Source organism: Stomoxys calcitrans, chromosome 4 (genome assembly GCF_963082655.1).
Source record: "Stomoxys calcitrans chromosome 4, idStoCalc2.1, whole genome shotgun sequence".
Classification (NCBI taxonomy): Eukaryota; Metazoa; Arthropoda; class Insecta; order Diptera; family Muscidae; genus Stomoxys; species Stomoxys calcitrans.
Window position 1 is genome coordinate 11,479,839 of NC_081555.1, and position 27,630 is coordinate 11,507,468.

The 27,630-nt window shown below is 37.0% G+C and overlaps 1 protein-coding gene across 6 annotated transcripts in view; it reads left to right on the top strand.

Annotated features, from left to right (window-relative positions):
• The window catches only part of LOC106087452 (uncharacterized), a 47,466-nt gene extending 26,152 nt beyond the window's left edge, over positions 1–21,314 (top strand). For all 6 annotated transcript variants that reach the window (XM_059366490.1, XM_059366488.1, XM_059366487.1 and 3 more), the window contains exons 8-11: positions 3,737–4,006; positions 11,547–11,934; positions 14,927–15,591; positions 16,576–21,314. In XM_059366490.1, coding sequence (XP_059222473.1) covers positions 3,737–4,006; positions 11,547–11,934; positions 14,927–15,591; positions 16,576–17,747 — 2,495 coding nt within the window. In that variant the 3' untranslated portion in view covers positions 17,748–21,314. The remainder of the gene's footprint in view (positions 1–3,736; positions 4,007–11,546; positions 11,935–14,926; positions 15,592–16,575) is intronic.
• Positions 21,315–27,630: the final 6,316 nt, after the last annotated feature.

Sequence of the window (27,630 nt, forward strand, 5' to 3'; positions counted from 1 at the left end):
CCGATCTGGGATCTTGACTTCTTGAGCCTCTAGGGGGCGCAATTCTTATCCAATTTGGCTGAAATTTTGCATGACGTGTTCTGTTATGACTTCCAACAACTGTTCTAAGTATGGTTCAAATCGGCCCATAGCCTGATATAGCTGCCATTTAAATCTATCGTGGATCATCAATTCTTGAACCTCTAGAGGGCGCAATTACTATCGGATTTGATTGAAATTTTGCATGACGTGTTTTGTTATGACTTCCAACAACTGTGCTTAGTATAGTTCAAAACGGTTCATAACCTGATATGCCTGCCGTATAAACTGATCTGGAATCTTGACTTCTTAAGCCTCTAGAGGGCCCAATTACTATCCGATTTGGATAAAATTTAGTACAACGGCGTCTCCCATAATCATCAACATACGCGACAAATATGGTCGGTCAATAGCCTGATACAGATCCAATATAAACCTATCCCCTAGTTTACTTCTTGAGCCCCTAAAGAGCGCAATTCTTATTCGAATTGGCTTAAATTGTACACAATGACTTCTACTACAGTCTCCAACATTCAATTCAATTATAGTCCGAATCGAATAACTTGATATAGCTCCAATAGCATAACAATTCTTTTCCTTCATCCTATATTTTCCTAAAAAAGGATGCCGACGAAGAACTTGACTAATAAACTTATTTTCATCTGGAGACTCATATCATTGAATAATTTGCAAGTTTTTTTCACGTTGTTGATTTCTTCAACTGAATATCAAAAATGTAACTCAATTTATTTCCTCTCTTGTTGATACATACCCTTTTTTCTCCCTTCGTGTGCATTAAGCTCTCTTCCTCTCTCACTAAACGAAGATGTTTGTTTACATTTGATATTCACCTTTAAATCATCGAATTCACCACACCAAGAATAATTGAAGGAACAACTACGATTTGCAAAATGTTTTTTTTCTTTTATTAAAGCCTACAAAACCGCACATAGTATAATAATAGTATAATAAATTTTTGATTAATCGTTTGTTGTACCGTTATTTACTTTACGCAATTTAGCAATAAAGACCGTAAAAAAAATGTCGACCGACACGAGCAATAGAAACACACGAACTGGACAGATAACCAACTAGAGTTGCCGTACTTCAATAAATATAAATAAGATAAAGTTGACATGGATCAAAGTGGTCGTTTTGGGGTTTTTAATTACAAAGAAAAAATGGCCCATAACGACCGAATTACCACATTCTGATGCAATTGCACAGAAAATGAACAACGCTGAGCTCAAATTTAAAGAAATTGAACGTAGAACACGGTTTTATGATAAAATGTTGATCTCGTTGTTCGTTGTTTTCGGCGTTATCCAGGGATTAGTGTGCGAATGTGGGTGATAGCCTAAATTTCCCGGCACGAGACAGCTGTCAGCACCACCCAGCCTGGAACATTAAGGTCCGATCTGTGTGGTGTTTATAAGTGTCACGAAAAGCTTAGCTGCGAGCTTCCGGGCGCCTCCACAGGTTGCGGACAGTATAATGCCCCAAACGGAGTAGCTGCAACGGCAGTCGCGAACAATCAGCGGTATCGAGCGGAGAGTCTCAGTGAGAGGTCGGGCGGCACCGGCAAAAATACTGAGTGCCTATAATGCTTGATATGACAAGTCGAGTTGTTGCCTTTAAATAACAACGGTCATCCCTTTCCCGCGGCGATACTTGGTGTATCCATTAAATGTCATTGAAGACGTCATAGTTCAAAATTTCAGCCGAATCAGATAAGAATTACGCCCCCTAGAGGCTCAAGAAGTAAAGTCAGGAGATCGGTTTATATGGGAGCTATATCAGGGTTTAGACCGATTCAGACCATATTTGGCACGTTTGTTATACAGTGACTGTTCCAATTTTCAGCAAAATCGAATAAGTACTACGCCCTCTAGAGTCTTAAGAAGTTAAATCGGGAGGTCGTTTAATATGGGAGTTATATCAGGTTTTAAGCCGATTTGAACCGTACTTAGCACGTATGTCCAATTTCATGGGAGAAGTCATTGTGCAAAATTTCACCAAAATCGGACGAAAGTTAAGCCCTCTAGAGGTTCAAGAAGTAAAATCTGGAGATCGGTTTATATAGGAGCTATATCAGGTTTTGAGCCGATTTGAACCATTCTTGGCACGTGTGTTGGAGGTTATTATGCACAATTTCAGCAAAATGAGATAAGAATTGCGCCCTCTAGAAGCTCTAGAAGTAAAATCTAGAGATCGGTTTATGTGGGAGCTATATCTAAAATTGGACCGATTTGGCCCATTTACAATTCCAACTGACCTATATCAATAGGAAGTATTTGTGTAAACATTTAAGCGCCTAGCTTCACTCCTTCGATTCTCAAGACCCCTTAGGTCCTTCCCGAGTCAAAATTTTGGACATTTGATTGCATATTCGTAATCTACTAATCAATATCTTTCATTTAATACCCATATTGCCTAGGTTGGACTACCTCACCCGAGGGGGGGGGTTTTTGGACCCTAGGTTGGTCCACGTGCCTGAGCCTCAAAAAAGGATTTCATATTCGGGTTCCTGGGGTCAAAATTAGGGTGTATGCAAAAAATTAGATTTTTTGCGAACCACCCCGTAAAATACAGTTTTGCCAAATTTTTGACATTTTCTAAAAATGTTCTAAAGAATTAAAATTTTTACAAAAAAATTATTATAAATAAATTGTGACAATATTTGTTTATTTATATCTTACTAGAATGTCAAAACGTCATGTCGAACACACAACCTTTTGTCTCCCACCTTGTGCTTCTCAACCTCTCACTGGCTGAAGATGTTTGTTTACATTTGGAATTCACCATGTCTCAATCCACCACAGCAAAATTAAATTGAAAAGCGCCTACGTTTTGCAATATGTTTTTCAATTAAAGTGAGCACAAACACCTGACAAATTTATAATAAATTGCACAATTTTTGTGCTTTACTGATAGCGGGACCGTTATTTGCTTATGAATTGCCAAACTTTCTACACGGTTTATTATATTTAATTTAGTAAAAAATTACCGACCTCCACGAACGATGGAAACAAACGAACTAAAGCGATGAGCAATTGAAATAGAGTTGCCATACTTTGATTATCTATGTCTTGCGAGGGGTCTTGCTAAAGCTGCCATTTTGGGCAATTTAATAACAGTTCAAAATATAAAAAAACAAAGGGATAATACCAGTTTTTAGATAAGGTTAGGTTTCAACATAGTTTATATATATTATTTAGAAGTTGCAATAACTTGATGAGTGTCTAAATATCCAAGTAAAATTTTCACAAATTTAAAAAGTTGACAACAATTTTTATAAGCATAAAATATTGTCAATTTTCACAGAGATTAGGAAATGAAAATTTGGCAGCCTAAGAAATAAAATTTTTTATAAAAATTAAATTTTAATATAATTTTTTTTTAAATAAGAAGTGAGAAAATAAATTTTAAAAAATTAATAAAAAAAATGCTCAGATGACAATAATTCTTCTTTTCATAAAGTTAACTTTGGATCTTTTCCTCATATTACTTTTTGGCATTTCCACAAAGAAATAATCAAAAATATGGAATGTTGTTTTGTAGATTTTTATTTCCATTTTTATTTTAGATATTTGGTATAGTGGTATTTCATTTTTTTATAATTTTTAAAATTTTATTTTTATTAAATTTGTTTTTTTTTTTTTTTGTTTTTTCCCCGTTTTTTATTTTCCCATATATAAATAAAAACCCTCATTTATAGTGAGTCCCGATGGTTTTAAAGGTAAAACCTGGGGTCCATCCACAGTGCATCAACGAGAACGAACACATTTGAACACCACTCTGCAGGCAACGGAGTGGCATGCAAATGTCACCACCATAAGTAAGAGTGCGCCCAATTTAGATAAGAGAACAATACGACATCAACGTGAATTAGCAGCGTCCTCAACGACGCCTTCCTCTCCCAATGGCAACAACAACAATATGAATGGCTTTAACATTAATAAGAATGCAACAACAACAACGCCGCAAGGTATCATACCACATACCTTTGTATCATCACCTACATCCTGTTCTTCTACTTCATCATCGTCCATGGTTTCTTCTCCTACCAATCATCTACCACCAACAGCTTTTGTTACATTAATCAATGCCAATAATAATAATAATAATAATAACAACAACAGCAACAAAACTAGCCATCACATTAATAATTGTCAACTATTGCATTCTAATACAACATTATCATTATCATCGGCCAGCGGCCACTCACCATTGGCTTATCATCAACAACATAACCATCACTGTACGATTGGTTTGAATAATAGTTGCGGTTCCTCTCATTCAAGTTCTAGTACGATCACCACAAACATGACGACGGGCAAAAAGTCCAAAAAGTCATCGTGGTCATCGAAAAAGAAGCAGGTTCTAACAAAATCACACGATAGGGGTTTGGATTCTTTGACTTTCTCCTCGTCTTCTTCCTCTAGGGGAGCTCCTTTGCCTTTAACTTTCCAGCTGACTGGAAATGGTTTTGATTTGGACAAAGATTCACCCACACCAACAACTAAGGGTTGTTTTACATTTCTACGCAATAATTCTCAGCTGCCATCAACGCATGACAAGAGTCCTGTTCATGATTTAAAGCAGAGCAGTAGTCTGGGTAATAGTCCGGCGGGGAGAAAGAAATTGTCATTGGACAGTCGGCTATCGCCTTTGGCACGCAGACAACAATGTTCCTATACATCACCGGAAATCTCACCGATGGTGGGAGAGAATCCCATACTAAAAACCTGTTCCCAACAGAGCTCACTTATGTGGCTCAATTCCAATCCCGATGATGCCACCTATGACAGACTGTTCTATAAATCCATGCAAAAATCTTTAGATGAGATCTTTTCGGGTAGAAATACCCAAAATCCCCCTTCATCCACCTCTAATAGCTTTCAAAGGGCTAACTATTGGGAAAAATCTGAACCGGTTAGCTCGAAATCCAGTGTCAATCTAACCATGTACTCCTCCACCTCGCAATTAGCCGAAGATTTCGATGAGGAAGACAACGAATCTGATTACCATAGATTTTGTCGCAATGGTTCAGGTTCGCAATTTCCTAGAAAACTTTTCTTTCGCAAAGCCTCCGATGCTTATGAGAAATCGCCAGTCAAGGGGCAAAGCTATGGCAAGCCTACAACTATAAATGAACAACAACAGCCAACTTCACATCTTCCTTATCTTAATAACCAAACGGCTGAAGAACGCTTTGACTCTCTAAATTCCATGGAATCCTCGTCACGTGACAATTCCATGAGTAGTTCTCACCAGGCATCACGTAAATCCTCAATGGTGACATTTCATTTGAGCAATAGCAACAACAATAACAACACCAATAGTTCGAACAATAGTTCTCGCAATAACTCCTCTCACATGGGCTCATTCGATGAGGGGGTGGTGGGTGATGTCAACTCCTCCTTTAGCTTTGCCACCTATTGTTCAGATAATGAGAATATTATGACACCCCACATAAACGAGGATCAGTTTTCCACATTGTTTATAAATGAAAACTCCATATTTGCCACTAGAAAATTTCTGGATGTCCAACCAGATCCGGAAGTGATAAAAATGAAAGAACAACTATTGTTGCAGCAAACTAAACAGCAACATCAAATGGCCATGAAACAAGCCAAAGACGATAAGAAAAAATCGAAAAAGAAACACTCAACTTCGGCAACCTCAACAGCTACTACTGCCACAGACAGCGATGGCGGCAGTTCTAATCAAAATCATTCCTCCAGTTCGGCTAAATTTAAGAGTCTAATGAATTTCTTTAATTTGGGCTCTTTGAGTCGCTCCAAAAAGAAGTATCAAAAATCCAAAAGTTCTTACAAATTATTTGAGAATTCTCAAGACTTGAATAGAGATTCCATAAGAATTTCACCACAGCGTACCAAATCATGTGATCAATTGGAAACGGTTTAAAGTTAGAGAGGGGGGGCCAACAGCCACCACCACTCACACTCAAACACAAAAGGAAACCAGACAACCTGCCTTTGAATATTTTTTTTTAAGTAATGATTTCTTAACCCCCTCCTAGAACAACGAACTGAGAAGAGAGATGCATATTAATACGATAACATAACTGTTAACGTTTAACTTTAATGAAATGAAAGAGAGAGAGAGAGAGGGTATTAGTTTTCCTATGGTTATGGTTAGTTTTACACAAACCCAAGTAACTATTAGTTAAAGCTTAGCCAGAGCTTGAGTGAAAGAGAGAGAGAGCGAGAGATACAGGGAAGCATCACCCTAGCAACACAATCAGAGAAAGGGCGAGAGAGAGAGAAAGATGATAATGAATACATTTGCTGTCATGCTTATCAAGCCGTTATTAAAGCCATTAAGACTTTTTTTCTTGAAAAACTAACTTCTAGAGACCATATTATATTTTTTTTTATTTTTTATATGAAACTACTACAACAAAGTGCCGTTTTTATAATCAAATTAAATATGAATTGCATTTAGTTATTTAAGATATGTATTAGTTTAATACATTTTTATACGATTGCATTTTTATAGGTATAACTTTTAAAGTTAAACAGTTTTTTTTTGTATAAAAATTCAAATCAAATTTTTATTTATGTAAAGAGAGGTTATGAAGAAAGAGGGGTTATGAAGAAAACTAAGTAATTTGATGAAATAAAACCTAAGTCCTCCATCAAATCCCTTTAAGGAGCAGCAGGAAGATTTTTCTCATACCAATAAGCCTTGTCCGGTTTACCTCTTTGTCCAAGAGTAAAAATAAAGGATCAAATGTCAAAGGTGTAACCAGAGTTACCATTGAGAAATTTTGAAAAATTTCAACACAGGAAATTTTTAATGAAAAAGTAACATTAACCATTTAATTGCCAAAAAATATATTAATTGCATTCGTCCGGCAGTCCAACTGACATATTGATGTCGAGTGTCTCCGAGTAAACCCGCAGTCCCGTTTCCGACACCATGCTAGAGCCGTCAGTGAAGACCGAGATCTTATCCAACTCAAACACAGTATTCGCCTCCCAATCCTTCAATTCGAGAAATCGAATCCGGAACAACCATTCCCGAATCGGTATTGGCGACAAGTATTCCGAGACCCTCCTCAGCCAACCTCCTGCATCCATGGAAGACTTGGCAAATGAAGATTAGGGCAGCCCGAACAATTTTTCGAAATGCCTAGGTGACCGAATTTAGGGCCCTGACAAGAGGCGCCGGATACACATCATCTAGATGACAGCTCAGCTCTTACGATTTCAAATTTCTAAGAGTTGTCTCTATCTGTTCTCAAATGGTATATTTTTTACTAGTTTTTCGATTATATTCAACTGTGTCATCTGCATAAGCGAGCAGTTTCATGCCATCTCCGTTGAATTCAATATGATTTTATTTAAAAGTAGGTTCCAGAGAATCGGCAAGAACACCCCACCCGGAGGCGTTTCCCTTGTCAAAAGCCTTCTGACCACTCTTTCCCTCAAGTCCACTTTAACAACCCTGCTGCAAGGCATATTATCCGTCCGCCGGGAGACACTCGGGTTGGTCCCCTTGCGGTCCAGGGCGGGGACTAACTACCCTATCACCACGTTGCCAAAAGCCGACTCAATAACCAGGAAGCCCGCTATCGTGTACTCCTTCTGTCGACGAGACATGTTGTGCCTCACTGAATTTCTACGTTGTCAGTCGCACACTCATCTTCAGGTTTACCAGTCTCTCCAGTGTTTAAACTAAAAACAATCGCCCCCAGGATTCACTAAAAGAAGATTAAGTCACTTCGAAAACATCAAGTGGATAGACCCCATGAACATCATTAAGGTTGTCAAATCTGCCGATTGAAAATGTCATCATATAGAAGACAAAAAAATGAATGTAAAAAGACAACAAGTTGACATCCTTAATGCCAAGTACTGCCCAAAATTAAAAAAAATTGTATGTCGGCTGATCGGTTGGCTTTACCTTATCCCGTGAATACTGAATCGCCCCAAGGGCCACTTACACCTATGATGCCGGATTAGCCGATTTAAGCGCCTGGAAAGTGCGAATCGCCCACACTATCTTCCACTTGTCAATGATGCCACCTGAGATCCATGAGATCTTCCATGGATTCAGCCCTTGTGTGTATTACGAAGTCCTGATCGTCGTCCTCTTCCTGGCTGCCTGGAAAATATGTCTCCATCAATAATTCCACCATCCCCTCGGGTTTCTTGATATTCGGCCCAACCTTTCACACTATCTGTCAAACTTGATTAGTGTTGTACTTACTAGAGCTGGTAAACTATCGATAATCGCAATATTCGATATTTCTCATAAAAAATATCCATAGTATAGATAGTATCGTTATTTTCCCCTCATCTATATAGAACCAAAATCAAAGCACAGAACCAGGATTCACTGAATAAGGTTAAGCCAAGCGATCAGCCGATATACTTTTTTTTTAATATTTGGCAGTACTTGGCATTGAGGCAGGATTCACTGAATAAGGTTAAGCCAAGCGATCAGCCGATATACTTTTTTTTTAATATTTGGCAGTACTTGGCATTGAGGATGTCAACTTGTTCTCTTTTTACATTCATTCTTTGTTTACGTTTTCTCCTATATGATGACATTTTCAATCGTCAGATTTGACATCCTTAATGATGTTTATGGGGCCTATCCACTTTGTGTTTTTGCATGTGACCTAACCTTCTATTAGTGAATCCTGGCATTGAGGATGTCAACTTGTTCTCTTTTTACATTCATTCTTTGTTTACGTTTTCTCCTATATGATGACATTTTCAATCGTCAGATTTGACATCCTTAATGATGTTTATGGGGCCTATCCACTTTGTGTTTTTGCATGTGACCTAACCTTCTATTAGTGAATCCTGGCACAGAACGAATAAAATTAAATTTAATAAAGTCAGTTGGGAGTCATGAGAATGAAGTAAATCATTGTAAACAATTTTAACCTAACCGAATGAAAATTGCGCCCTCTGCAGGTGCAATGTAACTTAAAGGATACATTCAGTGACGTATTGCCTATTTTTGTTCAATTTTGCAAAAAAATTTATATTTAGACAAAAAATAAAATATTGATGGTATCGATATTCGACTTCGATACTCTGTCAGCTCTAGTACTTACATCGTAAATACGTTTTCGCGATATAAGTACAACCTAGCAATATATGGTCCTTGAAGTAGAGCTGGCAAAATATCGAAGGCACTATCGATATTTAATTTTTTGTACTGAATATCGCTTGATATTTGGCACCATCGATATTTTATTTTTTATCTGAATGTCGATTGGTATTTTTCCTTCCATTTTTTTGGAAAATGAAAGACAAATATGTGATCCGACACTGAATGTATCCTTTATGATACATTGCACCTATAAAGGGCGTAATTTTCATCTGAATGGGCTTACATTTTGAGCAATGACTTCTAAATGACTATTAGATTTGGTTTCATTCGGCCTGTGCATTAATGTTGATTCTATATAAAACGGTCTCCTGAATTTTACTTTTCTTTTTCATTTGAAGTAGAGCTGGCAAAATATCGATGGCACTATCGATATTAAATTTTTTATCTCAATTTCGATTGATATTTTTCCGATGGATACTATTGCAAAAGTTAAATTTTTTTGCAAAACTAAACAAAAATAAGCAATCCGACACTGAATGTATCCTTTAAAATACATTGCACCTATAGAGGGCGCAATTTTCATTCGTTTAGACTAACTTTTTGTACAATGTTCTCACACTCACTGACTTTGTTAATCTTGGTTTTATTTGGTCTGTGCATTGATATTGCTTCTTTATAAATCGATCCCATGATTTTTACTTCTCTTTTTCGTTTGAAATATAGATGATGGGAATTTAACGATAGTATCGATATTTATTATTAAAACTATCGAAAATATCGAATGTTTGCCAGCTCTAGTTTGAAGTATAGGTGATGGGAAAGAAGCGATAGTATTAATACTATCGATATTTATTATGAGAAATATCGAATGTTCCGATTATCGATGGTTTGCCCGCTCTACCTTGAAGCCTCCATATCTAATGTTGTTGAATAATTCCTCTAACCTACGGCAAAACGCATCCCACAGTGGTTGGTGTGTTGTAATATCTGGCTTTCCTTTCTATAGAAACAAAATTTTGCCAAGAATGTTTGTTGCAATAGAATATTGGAAAAAAATTATTTTAGTCCTGATGATGTCGTTGTCTTCAGTTTGAAATGTGGTAGTAAAGATGCCTTGCAGTTAAGGCAATTAGAAACCTCATCTAAAGAAGAAAAATTTTAATTTGCCAAATTACACATTGCATGGTTTCATCTGTCGACGCCGCTAAGTCCTTAAGGTGCATTAAAAATTCTTTCCCATTTTGGTTTTTATTTTTTTTTTTTTTTTTTGATTTTTTCATAACCCCTATTTTTAGCCAAAACTTTTTCAAAAAATTCAATTTGACTTTCTATTGATTTTTATGCAACAAATTTGTACTCTTATACATGCTTGTAAATTAAATTATGCCCGACGTTGTTCACACATTTATTTTTTAAAAACTTCATATTGCAATTGACTACAATTACTTATGTTTTACTCTTCAAAGTTATTTTGAATTTTTTTTGTAATTAAAATTTTTTATTTTGTTAATGTAACAAAAGTAAAACAAACAACAGAAACTGTATTATTTTGTTTATTTTATTATTATTATTTTTTTTTTAGTTTTTTAAGCATAAACTCCCCCCTTTGTATATGGCAATTATGAATTCTCAAATTCTAAACTTAATTTGCAAAATTTCATATTTATTTTTTTTTCTATTATTTTTTTTTTTTTTTAATTTTCTTATATGATTTTCTCTGCTTAACAAAATACTGTGATTTAAAAAAATGTTTTAATTTTTGTATTATTTAAAAAAACCCCCATGTTTTGTCTATTATTTGTTTGTATTTTATTTCAGAAACCAACCACCACAACAACAGAAATTTGTAAACGTCGAGTGCTTTAGAACACTGTTTTTTCTTTGTTTCTTCTAGTTTTATTTTATGTATTTTTGCTATGCTAATTCTTGTTTTTTTATATATAGTCTATTTGAGAAAGTAAACGAAAATTTGTTTTAATTATTTTTAAGTTTTTTAAGTAATTAAGATATTATTTTTAGATTTAGTTAAAAAGTTAATTTAGTTTAAAGAAATATTCCATATTAAAAAAAAACAACAACAAACACACACAAAATCAACGAATAAGCAAGAAATCGATAAAGAAACTAAACTATTTAGAAAAAAATTTTAAAAATACACAAAATCTTACTAAAAAAAACAACAAAAACCAAACAAAAATAAAAACTTAAAAAAATAACCAAAAAAAAAAACAAACAAACTGGTTTTATTTATAACATATCTAAAATTTAAATATGAAAAATTATACAAAACAAAAACTTGGTAAAGGCCACAATAAAACCCCACACGTATGTTATTATCCCCCCCTTCCACCTTAGACAAATTACCAATAATTTTGTTTCCAATTCTTTTCTCTCTCATCAAAATGCTAACCTCCATTTCGCCCTGGCAGGCTACAGTTCCAAGGATGATTGGTGTTCCCCCATACACACTTTGTCCGGCGGTGGTCCAAATCTTCCTATAATGTCTCCAAATCCTTATTTACTAAGTCGTTTCACTTCCAATATACCCATGCCCACTCTGTATGCCGGCGATGCCATACGCAAGCCCAAGCTTTCCGTTATAGAAGTCTTGCTCTACAATATGGCTGCCCTTTTGGCCGGTGTGGCTGCTGGCTATGATGTGCGCATGTCTAACGTTTCACCATTTCATCCAACATTGTTGAGTGATGTACCCGCCTTGAAAGCAGCACCCATAGAAATGGAACTGCCCAAAGTAACGGCAACCGATGATCGCAGATTTGCCGCGAATACTTATCATGGGACTGGTAATCGTAATAGGTAAGTGGAATATCAATGAAAAAGAAGTAAAAAGGCTTTAAGTTCCGGGCCGGGCCGAACTTTGGATACCCACTACCTTGGGTATATATGTAAACCCTAAATATTTAGGTCGGATGTTGCGAGGCCTAAAACTACTCACTGTTTAAAATTTCAGCGAAATTGGGTAATAAGTAAAGCTTTTATTGGCTTCAGACCCTTTATCGGGGGATCGGTCTATATGGCAGCTATATCCAAATATAGTCCGACCTGAACCGTATTCAAGTCAGATTTCGGGAGGCTTTAAAAAGCCCATTGTTTCAAATTTCAGCGAAATCGGTTAAAAAATAAAACTTTTATGGGCTTCAGACCCTTTATCGGGAGATTGGTCTATATGGCAGCTATATCTAAATATAGTCGGATCTGAACCATATTTGGGTCGGATATTGGGAAGCTTAAAACTACTCACTGTTTCCAATTTCAGCGAAATCGGATAAAAAATAAAGCTTTTATGGGCTTCAGACCCTTTATCGGCAGATCGGTCTATATGGTAGCTAAATCTAAATATAGTCCGATCTGCACCATATTTTGGTCAGATGGCGGGAGGCCTTAAACAACTCACTGTTTAAAATTTCAGCGAAATCGTTTTAAAAATTAAGCTTTTATGGGCTTCAGACCCTTTATCGGGGGATCGGTCTATATGGCAGCTATATCCAAATATAGTCCGACCTGAACCGTATTCAAGTCAGATTTCGGGAGGCTTTAAAAAGCCCATTGTTTCAAATTTCAGCGAAATCGGTTAAAAAATAAAACTTTTATGGGCTTCAGACCCTTTATCGGGAGATTGGTCTATATGGCAGCTATATCTAAATATAGTCGGATCTGAACCATATTTGGGTCGGATATTGGGAAGCTTAAAACTACTCACTGTTTCAAATTTCAGCGAAATCGGATAAAAAATAAAGCTTTTATGGGCTTCAGACCCTTTATCGGCAGATCGGTCTATATGGCAGCTAAATCTAAATATAGTCCGATCTGCACCATATTTTGGTCAGATGGCGGGAGGCCTTAAACAACTCACTGTTTAAAATTTCAGCGAAATCGTTTTAAAAATTAAGCTTTTATGGGCTTCAGACCCTTTATCGGGAAATCGGTCTATATGGGAGCTATATCTAAATATAGTCCGATCTAAACCATATTTAGATCAGATGTCGGGAAGCTTTAAAAAACTCACTGTTACAAATTTCAACGAAATTGGGTAATAAATAAAGCTTTTATGGGCTGACCCTTTATCGGCAGATCGGTCTATATGACAGCTACACCTAAATATAGTCCGATCTGAACCATATTTAAATCGGCTTAAAAATAAAGCTTTTTTGGGCTTCGGACCCTTTATATATATATATTTTATTTGAATGACTTTTACAAATAGAAAAACACCAGTCATGGAAAAACACCACCTCCAAAATTTCAGCCAAATCGAATAATTGCGCCCTTCAGAAGCTCAAAAAGTCAAACTAGGAGATCGGTTTATATGGCTCTATATCAGGTTATATGCCGATTTAGACCATACTTGGAACAGTTGTTGGAAGTCATACCAAAACGACATATGCAAAATTTCAACCATATTGGATAAGAAACCCAAGAAGTCTAATCTGGAGATTGGTTATATGGCGGCTATATTAGGTTATGAACCGATTTCAATCATACTTTTCAAAGTTGTTAAAAGTAATACCGAAACACCATGTCCAAAATTGCAGCCATATCGCATAGGAATTGCGCCCTCTAGAAGCTCAAGAAGTCAAGACCCAAGATCGGTTTGTATGGCAGCTATATCAGGTTATGAACCGATTTGAATCATACTTTGCACAGTTGTTGGAAGTCATAACGAAACGCGTCAAGCAAAATTTCAGCCAAATGGGATAGTAATTTCGCCCTCTAGAGGGCTCAAGAAGTCTAATCGGGAGATCGGTTTATGGCGGCGCTATCAGGTTTTCAACCGATTTAGATCATACTTGGCAAAGTTCTTGGAAGTGACACCGAAACACAAAATTTCAGCAAAGTCGGTTACGATTTGCGCCCTCTAGAAGATCAAAAAATCAAGACCAAAGATCGGTTTATATGGCAGCTATATCAAAACATGGACCGATTTGGCCCATTTAAAATCCCAACCGACTTACACTAATAAGAAGTGTTTGCGAAAAATTTCAAGCGCCTAGCTTTACTCCTTCGAAAGTTAGCGTGCTTTCGACAGACGGACGAACATGGCTAGATCGACTTAAAATGTCATTAGGATCAAGAATATATATACTTTATGGGGTCTTAGACGCCTATTTCGAGGTGTTACAAACGGAATGACGACACCCAAAATTGCATGTTTGAAATTTTTTACAAAAATTTCAGTTTGAAATTTAAAAAAAAAAAGGTTTGAAATTTTTTTACAAAAATGTTATGTTTGAAAATTTTTGGCATTTAAAAACATTTTAAATAATTTTTTTAATTCAAATTTTCAATATTTTTTGTAAAAATTTAATTTTTGAATTTTGTTTACATAAAATTAATTTTCGAATTTTTTTTACAAAAATTTAATTTTTGAAAATTTCTTACAAAAATTTACTTTTCGAATTTTTTTTACAAAATTTCAATTTCAAAATTTTTTTACAAAATTTTCATTTTCAAAAATTTGTAACAATAATTTCATTTTTGAATTTTAGAAATTTTAAGGTTAATTTTTTTTTTTAAATTTTCAAACCGAAATTTTTGTAAAAAATTTTCAAACGAAATTTTTTTCACAGAAAAATTTTGAATGAAAGTTTTTATGGACAAATGTTATATGACATTTATTATAAAAACGTTTTAAATGACATTTTTTATAGAAAATTTCCAATGAATTTTTTTTGAAAAACTTCCTTTGAAATTTCCTTAAAAAAATTCATTGGAAATTTTTGTATAAAAAATGCATTTTTTTTAAAAAAAATTTTTTTTTCAACATTTTTTTATTTAACTTTTATTTCAGAACGGCGCTGAGCTCTCTAACCTATGAGCCCTCTGAGGCCCCAGGTTCCCCCAGACGACATGGTGGCTCTGGCACTGTAACTGACTCCCCACTGGCGCAACAAAAGCAAAAACAATCCTACGCAGCAACAGATTCACCTACACCCTATCACAAATACAATACACCATTGGGTCTATCCAGTCATGCCATTTCGGCAACACCCTCATCGGCGGCTCAACATCATCAGCTTCATCATCACCATGGGAAGAGTGTCACCCAACCACCTACACCACAACATTATGCACAACAACTGCAACAAATTCGTAAAATGCCCTCAACTATATCGACGACTACAACAAGTGGTCTGGGATCGAATTTTACCAACAATACATCGGGTATATTGTCTTCCTCGTTGGGTAGCCATACACAACCGCCAACACCTTCACCGCGTAGAAAAATCAGCACTTCTTCGTTTACAGAAAATCTGGAGTATTCTGAACAAGAAGATAATTTGCCCCTAGAAAAGTCATTTCGCGACTTTCGTTTGGGCGGCCAAGTGGATATAACAGGCGGTGGTGGAACACAACAGTCAATGTTTAAACCCAAAGATTTTCTAAGAAATGGACCAAGTTTTTCCAATGATGGTGGTGCTTATGGTGCTGGAGCGCATAGGGCAGGGTATTTGGGTAAGTAAAAACGAAAACGTGGAATTTTTATTCCAAACTTGAAATCCTTAAAATATTGCAGTTCAAAACTGAAAGACTTAAGAAATTCTTGGAAAGTTTTATGGAAATTCGTAGTTTAGATTAGGTGGAATGGCTAGCCTACCAATAAGGTGAATTGACTTGTAGGTCAAGTTTGGCCCATTGAGATACTTTAGTTGGAGGAGGTACAGGAGGAAGATAAGGGTTTTTGTAACTAGATCACTTATTAAGGAACGAAAGAAGAGTGTAGGGGATACACGCTTACCCATAATACACATACTTGCATGTAATCTGGAGTGGGTAATTTATAAGTCCCGAAAAACATTCACCAAGCGTTTGTCAACATCTAATTAACGACAAATTTTAAGAAAATTTTCCCAAGAAAACATGGTTTCAAAATAGAACTCGAGCTCTCGGTTTTTAACCGCATTTTTTTCTCCGAAATAAACCAAACTTCGAGAAATTCGATTTTAATTTTAAAAGAATGATGGGCTCATTTTCCAAGCCCATGGGCTTTTGTTCTTGTACATGTACACAAAAATGAGCATTAGTAAGTGTATATTTGCCCACCACTGTTTTAGACCCTTGGATTCTTGGATAAAATTTGTCGTACATTTAATTTTTACAACCGTCACACTCGACCCACCCTAATGTGCCTCGATGGAAGAGGTCTATGTACGTGTGAAATAACTTAATTATGCTTGTAAATTCTTAAATATTTTTATTACTGAAATGTTTGACGACTTATCGAAAGTATGATGAAAATTTATAGCCAATTAGCTGAATTCACTCACGGGCCATTTTTGGCCCCTGGTGAATGTAGTTGAAGAAACTATGAGGAATGAAAAGCTCTTGGTTTTTGGTTTGTTTATAATTCTTCATATTATTTTAGCTTCACATATCTATTCACCTCAAACAAATCTTTCCAATCCCTCATTGATCCTTCATAATTGTTTTTCTTTCCAGGTTCCAATTATTTTCCCTATCGCCCCGAGCATCAAATGACCTATGAACGTGATTGTAAATCCTATCCCGACTATTCGTATGACTATAATCATCGTTTGCCCAATTATTATGATTACAATTATGAACCACAACCACCACCACCTCCTGCACCGCAACAACATCATGCCTCTCCACCGGTGGTAAGAACTCCTCCACCCCGGGTACCTCAAATGGGGGTGACAGCAGCTGGTCATCGTCGCACTCCTTCGACAATATCTAATAATTCCAATTACAATCAAGGCTATGCCATAGACTATGACGAGACCACCACCCATCCCTATGAATACAATAATATGGCTGCTCTTCCACACGCCGACTATGGACCCTATCGAGATCCTGCCTTGCCCACAGGTGTGGTACCGCCACCCAGCAAACAGGAACTGTATAAAAGCTCCCCCAAGCCTTCACATCGTTTTATGACAAATAATCGCAGTGACATTTCTTCGCTCAATCGCATGAGAGACTATGAAAATCTTCCATTTAATACAAGTCCCCTGCACAAGCCTCTCTATCAGTATAGGGATAGCGGTGGCGGTGGTGGAGGGGCTTCTTCGTTGCATCATACGCCGCAGCGCACAATTTACACTAGGTCACGTTCCACGCCCATGTCTCCCATCAATATGAAGACTTCTCCTCCCTCACCGGCGCCCACAGCGCCCAAAACGAAATCATCTCACGCCACTGCTGCTTCACGCATAATACCTGAAAGACCCGATAGTTTGCCCTTCGATCAAAACAATTTGGCATTTATGACAGGGGTGGGCACTAAACTACGTTCCTCATTGAAAAAGTACAATAACTATAAGACACCTAACGGTGCTCCGCTCAATGGTTCGGCAGCAATACCCACAAATAGTAGTGCAGGAGGTACAGCCGGTAGTACGCCCACAAATCCCACACCACCCGATTCGTTGACCAGTGATGATAGTTCGTATTTAAGTGCCAAAGAAGGATCGATATCATCACACAGTCGCGTACGCTTCAGTCCCGATGCCTATGCAGATGCCATAAGTCCTGGAACGGCGGCAGCGGCAACAAATGCCAGTCAAAAATCGTTGGCTCTCTACGCCAGACGTTTGTCACGGCTCAATACGGCGGATATTACCGGTTCAACAACATCACCGTCATCCTAGCAGGGTTTTGCTAATTTGAGAGTTCAATTGGCTCGTAGCCCTGGTGCACGTTCAAGTACATGGTCTTTAAATAACTATGGACAGCCTGGACTTACCTCACCGTCGGCGAGTAATCAGCAGTTGCCGTATCGTTGGTACTCGGGTGCAAGGAGATCGCGTTCAGCCCAATATGAGTATCAAATGTAGGCACAAATACCCCTACCACCCCCATGTGTATATCATTAGTAAGTAATTAAGCGAATGAAACAAACATTCCCTTTGAAGCCTATCGACTCTCATTGATGGGCATCATTTTTTTTTCTAACATCATCTTGCCATAACTTCAACTATCAGGTTTCTAAGTAAAAATATAGACTAGCAAACGGACAGATGGACAGACATACAAAGAAAAATCATGCCTAGCACAAAATTACCATTGCCCCGATTAAATCAAATTTCGACCCCATTTTTTCTCATTTCAGAAATCAGAGAAAAGGTCTCTTAGTCTGATTATTTTATTTTGTTTTGTTTTTAAGCCCTTATTTATATTAAATTTCGCATGGATTTTAGACAGGATATTTATTAAAAATGGAGTTCCTTATAGTGCTCTCTTATCCCTTCAGTTTCCCTCACGTGAACAATGACTACCAGCGACTAAAAGCTAGAGTGACTCCACAAATTGAAAAATATCCATAGCAAATATCGACTTATGCCCATGTAGGAAAAAACAGAAATGTTTTACCAAAAAACTTGGAAAATTACCACGAAAACATTGGGAAAAGTCCGCAATTTCAACGAAATCGTTAAAAAATTGGCTTTTTATGGTTCAAGGCCGTCAATCGGGAAATTGATCTATAGGAGATATGGTTAGGATCCTAATACAACTCACTGTATCAAATTTCTGCAAAATTGGGTAATAAACACGCTTTTTACGAGCGCATTGGTCAATATGACAGCTAAAACCAAATATGGCACGATCTGAACCATAGTCGGCGATAATCCGCTGTTTCATTAAAATCTAGTAATAAATTCGGCTTTTATGGGTGTAAGAGAGATTGGACTGATCTGCACCATATTCGGCACAGATATCGCTATCTATGGAAGAAAAAACTTGAATCGGAAGATCAGTCTTATATAGGGGCTATATCAAGATATGGTTCGAACCATGGCTATGGGTAAAAAAAAGTATCTATGCAAAGTTTCTGCTCAATATCTCTGTTTTTAAAGACTGTAGCGTGGTAGCAACAAGCAGACGGACATACATGACGAGATCATCTTCGAGTTTTATCGGGATGCCGTACTAACTTCAAGAAACCTCCTAACAACCTTCTAACGAAAGGTACTGACACATTTTAATTATCGTCATGATTTTGTCTAATAGATGGCAAAATCTTGGGAACCTTTTGTCTTAGGTTAAGGGTAACTCCCTTTTTTTTTGAAGTTTGCTCTATTGACCTATCTAGAAACATTTAATAAAAGTCCTTGAAAAAACCAAATTTTGTAACAGAAACTTAAAATGCATGTAAATTAGTGGCCTATCAAAGACCCATTTCTGCTAGGGGTCTGGAATTTTGTACACAATCTAGTTAACTCCTAAATTTCATAAAAATATATATTCATTCAGAAATGACGGAATTACTTCACTTTTAATTTACCATCCCCCTGGAGGACGAACGGACATTGATAGCCCAGGGAAATTTATGACTACAACTTAAAATGCTAATAACTACTTAGCCTGCTTGCGGCGCTATTTATTCTAGAATCTTTGAGTTTTGTACATAATCTGGTTAGGTTTAGTTTGAATGAGTAACCCGCCATGACACGTGAGTTCATTCGGTTATAACTCCTGTAATAGTACTCTGCGACCTCTTATCAAAGGTCAGCAGTTTCTTCGTCCTCTTTCGGTCGACGGTAGGACGAAATTGCATTCGTGCCACGTATTCGAACTAATGAACATTGGAAAAAGGGTGACTAGTACGAAGGAGGAGATTACTAATTAACATCGAAATTTCGTAAAAATATCTTTATGGGTTCAGAAATTACCTACTTATTTTACTTTTTTTCCCCATCCCTCTGTGAGACGGATGATCGGGCATTGATAAACCAGAGAAATTTATGATTATTACTTAAAATGATTGTAAGTCCTTAGCGTGCTCGCAGCGCAATTTATTCTAGAAACTTTAAATTTGTACATAATCTGGCTAGGTTTTGGGTTGAATGGGTAGCCCACCATGAAACGTGAGTTCAGTCGGCTATAACTCTTGCACTATTACTCAGTGGCCTCTTATCAAAGGCCAGCAGTTCCTTCGACCTTTCTCGGTTGACGGTGGACTAGAGTTGTCTGGCAGTCCGGCATTACATTGCGTATGTGCGTATGAAAAGACTCCCACATTGATAGCGCCTCCTTACTGGCCAACCCCTCAGTTATGTTCAATAGTTCGACAAATGGAAGTTTTACTAGTCCAGCGACAAGTTCGCTGCCGTTGGAGGAGCCCCTGGCATATTCGTCCGCCTTCTCGCTTCCAGGAATACATTCATGCAGAGTTAAAGCATTCCAAACGTTTCGCCACGCACTTCAACCTCACTGTCCTTGAACCCAAAATCTTGAGGGCAGCCATATTGTCCACATAAATCCTGTGATTCGAAGACGACAAACCACTTTCCAAATTTTTTTATGACTATACTTATGGCTCAGAGCTCTGTCGTACACTCGTCCAGACGTCTCAGCGATATACCAATGTTGAGTGTTGGAAAAAGTACAGCTAATAGACAGGGTTGTCGAGCGTGGTTAATGTGATATTTATATCATAGAGGCGTTTTCGCAGTAAATTCGGTATACGTACAACATACCAATGTACGGCCCTTGAAGCCTTCACATCTAATATGGCTGATGCGTAATTCTAAATAAAATTACGAAACGCGTCCTATAGTGATTGGTGCGTGTGTTGCGATCTCTGGCTTTCCGTTTTCATTTGCAAAGATCATTGAACTCGTCTTGAAAGAGAAACAAACAGAAATTTGGAATTGATTGCGGTTTCTATGGTCTCAAGAAATCAAAGTGGGTTATCCGCATTTATGGGTCTATATCACTTATAGCCCGTTCCAGATCATGCTTCGCAAGGTTGCTGAAAGTTGTAACGGAAGTGCCAAATCGAATAAAAAGTGAGGTTTCTAGGGATTCAAGGGGACAAAAGTGGGATTCGGTTAGCATGGGAACTATTTTGGTTTGAAGGCCAATAACGATCATACTCGGCATGGGTTTGGAAGACATAACAGTTCTTGGACCAAATTTCAGCCAAATCGGACGTAAAAATCGGTTCATATGGAAGCTATATCAATTGATAGACCGAATTAGATCAGGAGGTCACCGTAACGCAGAGGTTAGCAGGTCCGCCTATCACCCTAAACGCCTGGTTTCGAAACATTTGTGAGGTACTTTGCATTGTAAAAACTTCTCCCCAAAAAGGCGTCGCTCTGTGGCACGTCTTTCAGACTCGGCTATAAAAAGGAGGTGCCTTAACATTGAACTTAAAATTGAATCTGACAGCACTCTTTGATTTGTGAGAAATTTGCCCCAATTTCGTAAAGAAATGTGAAAATCAGATCACTCTCTGCACGGATGTTGGAAGTCAGAACTGAAGTCTTACGTACTTACTTTAATTTGCTATGACAGAATATTTGTTCCACTAGCCGAACGTAGAATAGCGTTCCAAGCGCCTCGATCTTCTGCGCTCATTCTGAAATCTCTGACACCAAGTTTCGAGGTGTCTCCCACAACTTGATCTTTCCATCGGGTTTTTGGTCTTTTGGTTTGGTGTTTGCCTTCAAAAGACTTCTTTGCTGGAGCTTCTTCATCCATTCTGACAACTTGACCTAGCCAAAGCAGCCGTTGTATTTTGATGCGTGTAACTATGCTGTCGTCGTCATACAGCTCGTGGTTCATACGTCGCCTATATTCTCCGTTAACGCAAATTGGTCCATATATTTTACGAAGAATCTATCTCAGAACTGAAGTCATTGGGCCAAACGATCGCGATCTTGATTTCCACAAACGGACGGAGAGTGAGACGGAGGGTCGGACAAAGCTAGATCGACTTGGAATATTAAGATAACCAGGAATATATATAATTTATGGGGTCGAAGATCAAAATTTCGAAGTGTTACCAACGGAATAACAAGATTAGTATACGTCCATCCTATTGCGGTGGGTATACATGTCAATGGTTCTTGTGCCAATATTTAGAGCTGGATATTATAGAAAATAACTACCTCCATCTGTGTATTCAGCCCAGAAGAGAAACTTAAAATGCTTGTAACTCCTTAGCCGGCTTAAAGCCATTTCTTTGGGGCCCTTGCTTACTCCATGGGTTATCTGGTTAACGTCTCAGATATTTCCAATTCGGAATGTGGAGATTCCTTTATTCGTTCAAACAGACGAACTTATTTCCACTTTTTTTATTTTTCTATCATTCTGTGAGACGGACTGACATTGATAGGCTGACATATACACTTTAAATGGTCTAAGGCTGATATTTCGGGCAATACTTCGAGCTGCAGCGTGTAGAAAAGAAGGGACCTACATCAGTAGATTACCTTTAGCAATGCATAAGGGACTAAGCCCGTGTGTCAAAAGCCGAAATTTATAATCATAACTTGAAATGCTTGTAACTTCTTAGACAGCTGAAGGAGCCATTACTTCTAGAAGGCTTTATTGTCAATTGCCTTCAAGATATTTTTCATAAATTTAACTCTTGTTAACCATATTGTTTAACAAACTTTCCCTTTTGCATCTTTAGGTCTCTAACGCCTACATTCTTACACTCACTCACACACACGGACATCATTCGAACACCTGACGCTATATTAACAGCTTTATAAGAGAGTATGTAAATTAAGAAATAAAGAAGAATATCAAACTTAAAGACAAAAACATGACTACAGTAAAATATCATGAACCTGAGTTCTATCTTTTCTAAACATGTTATCATTCTCCCCTATTTAAGCCAAATTAGTTATTTTGTATGTAAAAATTTCCTTACGTTTCCTTAAATATAGGTGGCAAAAAACACTAATGACATTACATTACAATGATAACACAAAAAAAAAAACCAAAAACTAAGAGAAGTTTTATAGTATTACGAAAAAAAAAACAAAAAATTGCATACATGTAAAAATGCCTTACAAATGAAAAAACAAAAAATGTCTTGTATTTTTGATCAAACAAATCATGACTATAAAAATGAAAACTACCATTAATCCTAGAAGAGATTTTTTTAAACATTTTATCGATATCAAATCATAATAAGATATGCAAACCTTTATAAATATAGTTAAAATGAATTTAAAAACATCAAAAAGTTCGCAAATCTTGACTCTTTACATAATATGTACTAATTTTTTAAACGCTCACATATATTTGATTGAATCAAACATATTAAGGGTTAGACAGCTAAATCTTGATTTGATAAACCATTTGAGTTTAAAAAATTTACTATTTTTTTTCATTTGAAATTTTTGTTTTTATAATTTTACAATCGGATATTGTCCGGCTGCAGACCATAGGGTAATTTTTTTCTATTACAAATAGCACACAAAAAACCATTGTTCTTTAAAGTTAGTCAGAAAATGTGTTTTTTGGTTTCCTAGATCGTGATTTCGTTTGGAACCACCAAAACTCGTCCTGCAGATTGTCAAAAAGTTATATCTTTTCAAACCATTCTCTAAGATAAATTCGAGGACGATTTCTCCTCTAACGTTAGTGTAAAAGAAAAAAGAACGCGTTAGCATCCCAACCAAGTAATAAGTCTGCATTTCTAACCTCACAATAGCGGACAAGGTTCCTCACCTCAACGGGAGGTGCTAACAGGTCATCGTTGTGGGGGAAGTATGCAAAGGAAATGACGAGCTCTTTCCCACCACAAGACATGGACAATGCGTTCTGAACCTTATCGCAGAACTGGTTGAAAAAAAACAAGTGTCATATCTTTTAAATATCAAACTATAATTAACATCAACGGGAGGCCACCGTAGCGCAGAGGTTAGCATGTCCGCTTATGACGCTGAACGCCTGGATTCGAATCCTGGCGAGACCATCAGAAAAAATGTTCAACAGTGGTTTTCCCCTTCTAATGCTGGCAACATTTGTGAGGAACTATGCCATGTAATACTTCTCTCCAAAGAGGTTTCGTACTGCGGCACGCCGTGACCGGCTTTAAAAAGGAAGCCCCATATCATGGAGCTTAAACTTGAATCGGACTGCACTCATTGATATGTGAGAAGTTTGCCCCTGTTCCTTAGTGTTCATGGAGCCCCATAATTTTGCCTCTGTTGATCCATCGTTATATATTGTTACAATTTAAAAAGAGGATAATGTTGTTAGAGGCCGCTACACAGTGGTGGAGATTTATCTGAATAAATCTAATCATCCTTTTCTCACAGTGGTCTTGCCTCTATCCTCCGTATCGAAAATTGGCCTGATATCCGTTGCCTTTCAGCATATTGACCGTTTCGTCATTCACAGCCAGTATGACACTTCCCCCAGCCTCCGATGGGGGATCCATTCTTAGAATTTGCCAATCTGAGTATGGGTATATCTAGCTGCTTTGGACCCTTATAAGTTCCTTTAACGAACCGAACACTGATTTTGGTAATAAAATTCAATGATTTGCAAGCGTTGCTCGTTAGTAAGTCTATTCATGATGAAATGTCAAAGCATACTGAGCATCTTTCTCTTTGACACCATGTCTGAAATCCCACGTGATCTGTCAAATACTAATGCATGAAAATCCTAACCTCAAAAAAATCACCCTTTACAATGCCAAACCTTGTACGCAACTTTTTAGCCAACCTAGTGTCTCGCTTGGCTTGCATGTGAGTATCTTATAGCCATTCTTTACCCCAATATTACCAAAAACAAATAAAAGGGTGCTAAGTTCGGCTGGGCCGAATATTGAGAACCCACCACCATGGATTCTGCTAAATAAGGGGAGCTATATCTGGTTATAGACCGATTTAGACCGTACTTGTCACAGTTGTAGAGAGGCATAACAGAACACTATGTGCAAAATTTCAGCCAAATCAGACAACAATTGCGGCTTCCCGGATCTCAAGAAGTCAAATCGGGAGATCGGGTTGTATGGGAGCTATATCAGGTTATAGACCGATTTGGACCGTACTTGGCACAGTTGTTGGAAGTTACAACGGAACACTATGTGTAAAATTTCAGCCAAATCGGAAGAAAATTTAGGCTTCAAGGGGTTTAAAATGCCTAATCGGGAAATCGGTTTATATGGGAGCTATATCAGGTTACAGACCGATTTGAACCGTACTTGTTGGAAGTTACAACGGAACACTATGTGCAAAATTTCAGCCAAATCGGGTGAAAATGTAGTCTTCCAGGGGCTCAAGAAGTCAAATCGGGAGATCGGTTTATATTGGAGCTACATCAGGTTCTTGACCGATTTGAACCGGACTTGGCACAGTTGTTAGAAGCCACAACGGAACACTATGTCCAAAATTTCAGCCAAATTGGATCAAAATTTAGGCTTACAGGGGCTCAAGAAGTCAAATCGGGAGATCGGTTTATATGGCAGCTATCTCATGTTCTTGACTTATTTGAACCGTACTTGGCACAGTTGTTGGAAGACACAACGGAACACTATGTCCAAAATTTCAGCCAAATTAGATCAAAATTTAGGCTTACAGGCTTAGGCTCACTAAGCTTTTTGCTTTTATTTTTTTGGTTTTTAATAAAATTTCCACAAATTTTCTATAAAAATTAAATTGTAATAAAATTTTTATGGAATAAAATTTTGACAATTTTTGTTTGATACATATTTTTAAAAAAAATTTAGAAATAAAATTTTAGCATGATTAAATTTTGAAAAGAAATTAAAAAAAATGGATATAATTTTAAAAATTTTTCTATAAAAATAAGATTTTGACAAAATTTCTATAAAATAAAAAATTTGACAAAAATATTCAATTTTGATCAAAATTTCTATAAAGCCGAAATTTTGACAAAAGTTTTTAAAGAAATGACTTTTTTGAAAAATTTGTTTTTTAGAAAAATTTATTAAAATTACTTTTTTAGTAAATTTTGTCAAAAAAATTCATTTCTTTAAAAAATTTTGTCAAAAAAACTTTTTTTTTTAAAAATTTGGTAAAAATAATTTTTTTTACAGTTTGACAAAAAATAAAAAAAAAAATTAAATTTTGACAAAATTTCTATAAAACCAACATTTTTACAAAAGTTTTTAAAGAAATTAAATTTTTCACAAAAATTTTTAAAGACGTGAAATTTTTGACAATATATACAAAAAAAAACAATTTCTATAAATTTTTCTCAAAAAAATACAGAGACATTTTTTTTAATCTTTTATATAAAAAATCAATTTATGTTTGTTTTTTTTTTGTCTGTTCCATATAGACTCAAAAACGACTAAACCTATTTTCTTGACATTTTCACAGATGGTGCATAATGATCCCGTGGTGAAAATAGGGTACTACATTTTTTGATATCTGAAGAGGGGCAGACCCTCGCCTTATCCTAATTTTCAGAAACGCCAGATCTCGGAGGTGAATGTTGTGATTTAAGGGAAATTTTGTGTGCTCTCTTTTAGTAACCTAACCAAAAATTTGGTATCCAAATTACGGATGAGGTATCTACGGGAGCTGCCTCACCCCCAAAACCCACCACATATATTTATAGACCAATCACAACAATATGGGACTTTAATGAAAGGTATTTGCGAGTGGAAAACGAATCTGATATTTAAATATGGAGTTAAGTGTTTGGGGGAACGCCCCAACCCCCCCCAAAACTCCCTTAAATCGGACATATTTTCCGACCATGGGAGTATGGGGCTCAAATAAAAGTAAATGGCGAGTAGAGCACGAAGATGATATCAACTTCCAGGATCAAGTTTCTGGGGGTCCTCCCCTGTCTTAAAACACCCCCAAACAGGACTTATTTATTGACCATGGCAATATGGGTCTCAAATTAAAGGTATTTGAGAGTAGAATACGAATCTGATGTCCAAATTTGGAACCTAAAGGAACCCTAAAGGGTACACATTTCCCGACCATAGCAATGTGTGGCACAAATGAACGGTCTTTGAGAGTAGAGCATTCAGTAAAAAGTGTTTTTAGGGTCGCCCCTCTCCCAATGCACCCCACCAAAGAGGACAAATTCATCGACAAAAGAAATATGGGTCTCAAATAAAAGGTATTTTAGAGTAGAATACGAATCTGATATAATTTTTCAGGGCCAAGTCACCAAGTTGCCTCCCCAAACCCCAAAACACCCCCAAACCGGACATGATTGCCGACTACGGAAATATGGGGCTCAACGGTATTTGGGAGTAGAGTACGAATCTGATATAAGCATTCAGGACTAACTGTCTAGGGGACGTCCCACCCAATTTGGGGCTCGCAGAGTGTGAAGCACGATGTTAATAGTTTTAAGGGCCCACCCCCCAAACCGGCCGTATTTGCTGAATATTGCATTAAGGGGCTCAATTGAAAGGTATTTGAGATTAGAAAACGAATTTGATGTCCATTTCTGGGGCCATTGTTTGGGGGACGCCTCATCGCATAAACTCCCCTTAAACCAAAGGCAATATGGGGTCAAAGAAAGTATAGTAGTATGAGAGTAGAACACTATGCTAATATTTTTACAGGACTAAGTGCTTAGGGACCATCCCACCCCCAAAAGCACACCTTAATACCTAAATGAAAGGTATTGGGGAGGAGAGCACGAAATTGATACCAAATTTTAGGACCAAGTTTCAGGCTGAACCGATTTTCATGAAATTTTCACAGATGGTAGAGTTTGGGCTCCCGGTGAAAATAGGGTACATTTTTTGATATCCGAAGGGAGGGGCGGACCCTCCCCCATATCCCA